This window comes from Gasterosteus aculeatus, chromosome 14 (assembly GCF_964276395.1).
Source record: "Gasterosteus aculeatus chromosome 14, fGasAcu3.hap1.1, whole genome shotgun sequence".
NCBI lineage: Eukaryota > Metazoa > Chordata > Actinopteri > Perciformes > Gasterosteidae > Gasterosteus > Gasterosteus aculeatus.
In genome coordinates, this window is record NC_135702.1 from 3,226,667 (window position 1) to 3,235,985 (window position 9,319).

The window sequence follows — 9,319 nt, forward strand, 5'->3', positions numbered from 1 at the left end:
GATCGGAAGGCCGGTGGCGACTCAACACCTCAATAAACCTTGTGATATTATTTGTTCCTCTCCGCTATCTTTTGATGACGGACCATGAATCTGAAGCGACCAATCAAAGCATCACGCGCACAGATTCACGCACAAACACAACGGGGCTATTGTCCGCGGAGACATTAGAAAACATCTGCACGCTGCTACAGATGCATGCCTACCACACATATCTGCACACTGGTTACAGTGAATCTGTGTGTTCACATGCAGTTTGTTTGAGAGTCGTTGCTGGGCACAGCTGCCCTCGTTGTGTTGCCCCATCCAGGGTCACCGCCGCTGCCCTCCGGCGAACTCCGTCAGGCCCTCTCTGACGCAGATCCGTTTTCCTGTCAAAGTGAGATTTTTATTGTTCCAAGGGTGCAGCCTCCCGAATCTCGCTCCCCCAGCCTTTTCCTGTTTCCTCTCGGAGAGGAAGTGCTGCCTCGCTTCAGTCGGGTCCCACCTCCCGCATCTTCTTTTCTGGGACAAATCTGGAACACAGAAAACGTGCTCAGGTCGGCCAAGTCTTGATTTCAAAGAATGAAAAGGGTTCCTTAAGAGATATAGCCTCCCTCACACACACACACACACACACAGCAGCGCCTCGACATCGACATCCTATATTGTAAAGCAGTCGGCCTCGCGGTGTGTGTTGGTGCTCCCCTCAGCGAAGTGTTCCCGTGGTGCCTGAGCACGTATAGCCTCGTAGTTGTCGCCCAGAGGGTCCGTCTTTGTACGCGGGGAGGGTGACATCGCACGTTCAGTCAGCGAAGGCCCTCAAACGAACACAGACCGGTTTGTAGAACCGAGCCTTTGCACTTCATTTAATCCTGCAAGGCTAATCCAGCCCCAGTGAGCGTCTGAGGAACACAATGTGAATTATTTGGGGGATTATAGAAAATCACATAAATGTTCTAATTCTGCAATGTCCTTATAGGGCCCATGAATTTCAGTTGAGTCAGTCTTCATTTTAAAAAGCTGGATCATTGTGTTTTTTTTTTATATCAGGGGGAACACAATCTTTAATATGTGTTTTGCAACCCGCCAAACGGGCTTTACAGCGTGCATGAAAGTGTCAAACGACTGTTACAGGTTCACCATTCCCCCACTGATCTGCGGTCAGTCCTAATGAGCAGAAGGAGGAAAGAGAAACGTATCCTGCTTATCGTGCAACAAGCATCAACGGGCTGCAATTTGACAGATTTGATCTCCCACGAAAGTATTTGGAATTATCTGTGTGTGAGGTTGAGGAACCGCAAAAACGGCCCTCCACTCCATCCCTTTGATTTCTGGGTCTCTCTGTGGGCTGCAGAAGCAGCAGAAGGGGTCGTGCAGTTGGGATGTTGGGGTGGGGGTCTGGAGGCCCACTTGAAGAGGTCTGCGCCACAATGGGGACAGAACACTGCTTCAAAATCAGATTCGCCAAGCGATTTGAGCAGGATGGGGAGTGTTTGTGCAGGAGAGGGGTTTTATCAGCGGCAAACACTCACAGGAAGTCCTGTTTGGGATTGTCCATCCAATTCCTGCGTGCCACAGGAAGCTCTGCATAAAAAGCAACCGAAAAGACGCCCGAAGGACATTTCATGCGCGACTCGCAGGGAGCACCTCCGATCCACCGAGAGGGTTTTTGGTTTCCAGTTGAAAAAGCGGCGAGCCGAGTTTTAAAAGAAGAAGCGGCAGCATGGAAGAGTCCTCCAAGCCACCGGTGCCGCGGCTCGTGCCCGTGGCCGCAGCTCCGCCTGCGCGCGCACACGCACCCGACGACCCCCTACTGCGGCGGTAAGACTGATTTAAAAACGCGTTTTCGAAGGACCTTGTTCAGGTTTGCAGCTGTCTCGTTTTTTTTTGGAGGGATTCTTCCTTCAAAATGTTTATTTCTGTTGATGTTTTCACTCATTAGCTGCAATGTTCAACATTGTGTACTCTACAACGTACAAAAACAAAATTAAACTAGTAACTGAGCAGAAATAAGACCTACTGAATGGCTGCTTGCTACTGAATTTAAAGGTTACAGTTTCTTTTTGGCTTAATAGCGTCGTTCATGTTTATAGGCCGGTCAAATGTAGAACTATTTACCTATAGATACACAATTGGAAGTCTATTGCAGAATTTAATTAAAGAAATAAATGTACAATTAAATCTCTAAAGCATATTTCAGATATATGACTTGAATTATGATGAATTATGGGCCGGAAATAGTGTCCCCAAAACGCATGGCCAATGTGCCTCACGTGTACCTGAGTGTTGTTTCAAGACGGGACTTGACGAATGGGGAAGCCGCCCTTTGATTCTGTCCGCGTGGTCTCTCCGCCCGCCGCGTCAACGGCTTCGGTAGAGTTCCAGCAGGCTTATGAATGGGGAAACCGTCCAGTCCGTATGGTGACGTCACGCGCGGGTCCCCGTAATGCAGACAAGCCGAGCACCCGGACACCGAGCTGGAGGAGTGGGAGGAGGTTCTCCCATCAACCCCCCCCACCTCCTCCCCGCATGCTCCCTGACAGTCCGGGCTGCAGGAGAAACCTGACTAGTAGCGGAGTTCCATCACTGGACTTTATTTAAAGACCTCACCAGCGGAATATAAGGGGAATAACTTTGTCTTCGCTCCCTGCGGCGCGGGACTGCGTTTGTGTTCTAATTTTAGGAACAGCTGATTATTTATTACACGGTTTGTGATTATTCATTTTATACCCATGCATGCGCGCCTTGATATATCGGCTTGTGATGGGATTGTCTTTGCGTGTGTGTGCGTGTGTCGTTTTCCCGTGCAGGGTATTTGGTTTAACTCCTAAATACGTGGAGTCATCCGTATTAATACGTGAGCGTGTAGAGTTCTGCGTGCGTGTAGCTGTGTGAATATTGGAGGGACGCGGATCTGTGGATCAGCGCCCTCTGGCGGCGAAGGCGAGAACCGCGTCCGCTCAAATCGCTCCCGATGTGTCAGCGGGAAACGATCGATGACAATTGATGAGAAGAACAGGATGCAGATGCAACCACGTGGTCCCTTCACTTAGATCACTAGCATCCATTTTTTTCTATGGATGGTATTTCATTTAAAGTGCAGACGTTTGGCAAAACCAATACAAGAACTATTTAGGATGACTTGATTGATGTCCGGCTCCAGTGTTTGCAGAGTGGTTGGAACTTTCCTTCTATAGACGTGTTGGCAATTTACTTCATGTCTCCCATGCAGAGTGTGTTTTTAATATTTGACAGCCTCATAATCAAAAAGTAGTAAAAAAGTAGTAACGTCTTTTGCCCCGGAGCACCTTCCTCACCGCCAATGTTATGTTTTGTTTTTTTGTCAAACATCTGCACACCTTCATCTCCCCCCTGCTGCGTCCAGGGTCACACCTACCTTTTGATTTGTGAATGAACACCCAGGCTTTAGATCAGCAGGCCCTGCGTCTGGGCACAAAGCCAGCGGGGGGGAGGGGGGGATCAGAGAGACATCCAGGCTGTCAACCAGGGCTTAGCATCCCCGGCGCTGCAACCCAGGACTTTCCCGTTAAACCCGCTGACTTTAAAGGCCCCGGGTGGAGAATTCCCATGGGTTTAGTGTCTGGTCCGATAAGAAGGTGGCTGCAGGATAGCGTTTTGCAGCGGGAGCAGGTCCGTGCGGACCGGCGCTCTCTCTACAACATCTTTGGCCTTCTTCTAATCCGGTGCAGTATGGAACAAAGAGTCCACGGTGAAGGTCAGAGAGAGTTCAACCCGCGCGTAGATGAGAGCAAGCCGACCCTTTGGGCTTCTACAACAATGCATCAGTAGCAACTTTTGGTCATGAGAATTGTTTACTAAAAGTCCCCCTTCACCCCCCAAAACTCTTGTTTTATGACCCACTATGGACGCATAGTGAGGAATGTTAAAAAACAAACATCTGATCATGTGAAACTTTTTGAATGTTTCGATAGAACGAGCAGAAGAACGTGAGATACTTTATTTGTTTGGTTAACAAATCTTAAATACGTCATTTTCTTTCTTCTCCGTGCAGGTAGCTGGAGTAGACCTGGAGGAAGAGGTACACACACACACACACACACACACACACACACACAGCGTGGGGGAGACCTTGGCTACGCCCCCTTCCCTCATCACCCCTCCCCTCCTCTTCCCTCAGACCGCAGCGGAGAAGAAGAGTCTGAGAGAGCGAGCGAGGGAACGTGGGAAAAGAGGAAGACGATGTACCGAGCGCTGCTTCTCTCCTCCCTCGTCCTCCACGTGATGGGCACGCCGCAGTTCCTCGGTCGCCACGGGTAACGGCTCGCTTCCTGTGTTTGTCGCGCCCCGTCGTTTGATCAGAGCGGCTACAGATCTCTCGCTTCAGCCGCCCTTCAGACCTGTTTGTTCAAGGCCACTTTCACTCACTGCGAATGTGTACAGATTTGGTTGAATGACGTTTAAACATCTCGAGAGGGCCAAAGCTGCACGCTGAGGTCACAGACTATTAGGCGCGCGGCATTATGGGGGGGGAGTCTGCGGGCTCATCTTGTTATTTTCAGTTGATTTTCACAGAGACCGAAATAAACCGAAGCGCCAAACGAGAGGTCAAGTGGAGCCACAGGGGTCAAGGATCAGCTCTAAACTGTGACACATTCGGGAGGGATTTCATGGGTCAGTCAGGAGCAATTAGGACACACGTCACTCCTGGCGACGGGTGACAGCTTCAAGGCTCCTCACGAGGAGCTTTTCGCTCGGACCCTAAACGCCGCCTCTTGGCCCCGAATCCAGCTCATCTCAGACGCCACCGCGCGGGCCCCAAGTCGCTGTTTCAAGCGTTAACGTTTCGATCAACCTTTTCTCTCCCTTTCCGCAGGAGGAGGGTGTGCGGCCGAGACCTCCGTCACAGCGTCGCCACGGCAACGGAGTCATACGTCAGGCCGGTGCACAAGCCCTACATCACCCTTTGCCAGGGGCATCGCCTCTGCAGCACGTACAAGTGAGGCAAACGAGAAGCGAATCGATTCCCGTCGGGGGGTTGGGGGGAACAGCGGGCGGGCTGCGCGGTCCGGCGTGCACGCGTGGAGGGAGACAGCGGCGCAATTAAGCCGTTACAAGACACAGGCTTTATTTAATTGGTGGGGTTACGAAGGGGAAACGGTTGAGACGTGCACTCATGCAACAAACGGAGGTCTTCTCCCACACACGCAAACACACGTGGGTCACGATGCCACATATTTGGGCGGAATCTAAATATCGAGTGCTTTGTGTAACTACGGGAAGTGAGCTGCCGGCCCACAGAGACCGTGGCCGTGTTTATCTTGGACCACATCTCCCCTCCACACTTGCGCGTTCTCAACCCCTCTCTCCGGCTCCGGTGCCTTTGAGTCCCCCTTAAACATTTTTCATTTTTAACTCTTTCCCCACCACCGCGTTTCAGTTTTTTGGGGATTCTTTGCCGATTCTGCGGTGGCGGCCTCGGAGAATTCGCAGGCCTCCGGTGATCCTCCATCGTCGCTCTCACTTTGTTTTTGAGCGCCAGCCTCGAGTTTTATCAGCTTGTATTTCTCCTTGCAAACCAAACCAGAGTCTCAGAACATCTCGCTTAAAAAAAAAAAAAATCTGACGCTCTTGTCAGCGGTCACTGGTTTTTCAGCTTCCCACCAATTTCCCATTTCCTCAACCGCAGTTCGTTCAGTCCGACAGAACACATCGACCACACAGACGTGTGTGTGTGTGTGTGTGTGTGTGTGGGGGCGGCGGCGATGACAGCATGATGAACATCCAGAAAACCGTGGGCGTCTGCGTTTTGTCTCCTCAGGACCGTGTACTCGGTGGCGTACCGCCAGGTGAGCAGAGCGGCACCCACCTCGCACCTCCCCTCCGAGTGCTGCCCCGGCTGGCGGAGGTTTCACTCCCACAACTGCAACCAAGGTAACCTGCAGGGATCCATCGCAGATGTGTTGGCGTGTGCATTCACCTTGTTGCCGAGCGGAGACGGTTAGCTTAGCTTAGCATGACGACTGAAGTTTTGCAGTTTTATAAACTGATGTGTAAAAACAAGTTGTGTATTTTCTGGGCTGAGACCAGTGGAAAGTCACGGCTGCCGGGGCCAAGAAACAGTGCAGCACTTAACTCCCCATAAAAGCAGAAATGGTTTATTTTATATTGTGTTTTTTTGTCCCGCTTAAACAAAAGCTACTTAGCACACAGACATGAGAGCTTTCGATTATCTGAACTCGACCATTAGCAAGGCAGCAAATGCACATATTTCCCCAAATGCTGAATCCTTCCTCTCAACGTCCTCCGACAGCTGTGTGTGGACAACCCTGTGTGAATGGAGGTACCTGCTTGAGACCCAACCAGTGTACGTGTCCGCTGGGCTGGAAGGGGCACCAATGCCAAACAGGTAGACACACACACACACACACACATGTTGACCTGCAAAACCACAGCGGGACGCGGTGCACAAACACAGGAGCCTTTTCCTTTGTGCTCCTCAGACGTGGACGAGTGTGGTGAGCAGCGGCCGTGCGCCCAGATGTGCCTGAACACAGCTGGCAGCTATCGGTGTGCGTGCAGAGACGGCTTCGGACTTGCTGGAGATGGACGTTCCTGTCAAAGCCTTCCTCCTCCCCCGACTGCTCCTCCTCCTCCTCCTCCTCCTCCTCCTCCTCCTCCTCCCGCTCAGACCAGCCAGGCTACGGTGGGGGGTCACGCGGACGCAGGTAAATCACAGGAGCGTCCACCCGGCGTCACGTTGTGTCTTCCCGCCAGCAGCAGCAGCAGCAGCAGCAGCAGCGTCCCCCGGAGCGCAGAGGGGCAAAGAAACACAGCCAGCCTCGCGGCCCATTATTACTTTTGGTACGCGCTATGCCACTCTCAACTCGTACCGTGAGTAATAATGCACTGCGACTGGCGCCGACTCCAGACAGATGTCCTGTGTCTCTCGCCGGGACCACTTTGGTCTCTGTAAATGACTCCCGGGGGTCCTTCTGAGAAAAGAAAACATCTGCCCCCCGATGGGACATATTTTTAACCTGCACACTCCATTAGTTGCTCTTGAAGATGTTGCAACGTCGTCTCTCGCCGTGAAATAGTAGGTTTTCGTATCCTAGCAACAAAATAACCCCCCCCCCCCTCATTCCATGTCTACATGTGCAGTCGCTGACCCCTAGACATTCCTTTTGGATTGCTCTTCTATGTTGCGTTGTGTTTTCTTTTTTAGAATTTATGAAACATGAAACCGCACACTCTTTTCCGCTGATGCTCGCCGAATGTAACGTAACGTAAAATTGGCCCCGAAACGTTATTTATCAGGGTGTCTGTGAGCGGAAATGAGATCGTTTTACTCCCATGCCTGAGTCAGCAAAAAGGACAAACGCAGAGAGAAATTTGAGTGGGGGGGGGTGAAAAGCCAAAAAGATGACAGCTCTCTCCGCTCGGATGGGTTTTCGTGGGAGTTTCATGCTCAGTTTTGCCGCTCGGCTCTCGGATCGTCGCTCCGACTGTGCCGAGCTGCTGTGGAGGAGTGTTGGACAGCGTTTGTGCGCTCTTGGCCAAAAAAATTTATTCTCATTCCAGCTCCATCAACTCTGTCTGCTGGGGGTCTCCTCCCCCTCCTCCCCCTCCTCCTCCTCACCCTGTTTCTGAACTCCTTCTTGTCTCTGTAATGGACCACATCTGGGAGAGATTGAGCACATCTAGCACGAGGTCTCCCGATTTAGCATCTGGGTCCTGTCTGCTCCCCTTGGACATCGGAGGGGACGGACAGACGAGGGCAGGGCGCTCGAGGGAATCAAATGTGTTATAAAGTCTAGATCCCTCTGATCCATGCCCTCCCCCTCCTCCCCGTTTCAACACACGTCCTCTGATGTGCTCCTCTGTGCTTGTGTGCTTCTGTACAGGTGGAGGGTTCGGCCAGGTGGAGAATGTGACGGAGGAGGTACAGAGCCTGAGGAACAGAGTCGAGCTCCTGGAAAAGGTACGCGAGAAAAACTCACGCACAGAGAACTCAAAGCCACGTGCTCTAAAACCTCGAACCTGGTCCTTATCAAATCTTCAAAAAAGATGACTTGTCGGAGAAGTGTAATTATGCTTCAGGTGCCACAGGTTATCAATGTTTGGGTTTTAATGCCCCCCCCCCCGTCTGTGTGCCCCTCTGTGCAGAAGCTGCAGCTGGTGTTGGCCCCCGTCAGCAGCTTCTTCCCCCTGTCGCTGGACGAGGGCTGGTCGGAGAAAACCACCCTGCTGTCCCACTCCTTCCAGCAGCTGGACCGCATCGACTCCCTCAGCGAGCAGATCGGCTTCCTGGAGGAGCGCATCGGCACATGTGAGGGGCCTTCCAGCGGTGGAAGACTTTTTCTCGAACTTTTGCAAAAGAAGAGAGATCAGAGACTGTGTGACAGGCCGACTGCAACAACTGTCTGTAATGCAGATATAAGCTATTAATTAAAATCCAATAACATAAAATCGTGTGACTAACGTGACGTTAACATTTTTTCAGCTAAGTTAGTTTGGTGATACAATCAAGGCAAACGTGAAATGATTACTTTGATCGATACACCTTTCATTGCTTAAAAGTGACAAAAACGACTATTAAGTAGCATGTAGATGTTTATCCAACCAACCTTCACGACTTTTACAACTGTTTTAACATCCTGGCATGTGGCCTCTACATGGTTGTAACTTTACACTCTTCTCTCCCACAGGTTCTTGTCAGGAGAATTAGCCGCCAAACCACCGAAACCTGCATAATAATAATAATAATAATAATAAAGACACGAACCTGCTAGAGATTGTACGCGTTGCACCAAGATGGCTGACCCTTTTTAAGAAGCCGACGCAATCATCGCACAGATCGTCATTTGTGATTTTCACCGTTTCCAAACGGCCTCGTTTCATTTTCTCTCGTTGAATCACCGTCAAATATCTCAATTAGTGTAACGGCGCCGGTGGCAGCGACAGTTTCAGCATCGCGTCGTCCCTGTAACATCTGAATCACACCCAGTGAGGGTCAAAGGTCAAACTGGACACTTTGTTTCTGTGTGTTTGTTTTTCGCGTCCGTGCAGCTGTGTCCTCCCGTGTGAAGCCCTAACTGTCCCGGGGGTCGACGTGCACATCTGTATTTATCTATTTAAATTATGATTACGTCTCGTTTTTTTTTTTCATCTGTGCTCCAATTGACATTTTTACCTAGTTTTGTAACATTTTTTAATAAAAAGTCTTAATCAAAACCCCCTTGTGTGCTTCTTAATATGAAAGAATTACTGAATGATCGTGGCAAGTGCAGACTTGTGTAAACACGACTGATGTGAGATGAGACAACGTCTCCATGAAGCTGAGACACAGGACATCTCC

At 50.7% G+C, this 9,319-nt stretch overlaps 1 protein-coding gene across 2 annotated transcripts; it reads left to right on the plus strand.

Annotated features, from left to right (window-relative positions):
* Nucleotides 1–1,458: 1,458 nt before the first annotated feature.
* Nucleotides 1,459–9,195, plus strand: egfl7 (EGF-like-domain, multiple 7). 2 transcript variants are annotated; one of them, XM_040197980.2, is made up of 10 exons: nucleotides 1,459–1,800; nucleotides 4,013–4,039; nucleotides 4,139–4,274; nucleotides 4,835–4,957; nucleotides 5,780–5,892; nucleotides 6,272–6,367; nucleotides 6,462–6,686; nucleotides 7,866–7,942; nucleotides 8,128–8,290; nucleotides 8,670–9,195. In XM_040197980.2, exons 1-10 carry the CDS (start codon nucleotides 1,605–1,607, stop codon nucleotides 8,687–8,689), a joined length of 1,176 nt encoding a protein of 391 aa, XP_040053914.2. In that variant the 5' UTR covers nucleotides 1,459–1,604; the 3' UTR covers nucleotides 8,690–9,195. The 2 variants fall into 2 exon arrangements, with proteins under 2 accessions (XP_040053914.2, XP_040053915.2); XM_040197981.2 differs by lacking the exon at nucleotides 1,459–1,800 and adding an exon at nucleotides 2,454–2,686.
* The last annotated feature ends 124 nt before the right edge of the window (nucleotides 9,196–9,319 follow it).

Excerpts from the sequence above, each read along its gene's own strand:
- egfl7 (XM_040197980.2), top strand. The coding sequence starts at position 1,605 with ATGCGCGACTCGCAGGGAGCACCTCCGATCCACCGAGAGGGTTTTTGG. Across the intron at positions 7,943-8,127 it reads GAGTCGAGCTCCTGGAAAAG|AAGCTGCAGCTGGTGTTGGC; the intron begins GTACGCGAGAAA and ends CCCTCTGTGCAG. Across the intron at positions 8,291-8,669 it reads GGAGGAGCGCATCGGCACAT|GTTCTTGTCAGGAGAATTAG; the intron begins GTGAGGGGCCTT and ends TCTCTCCCACAG.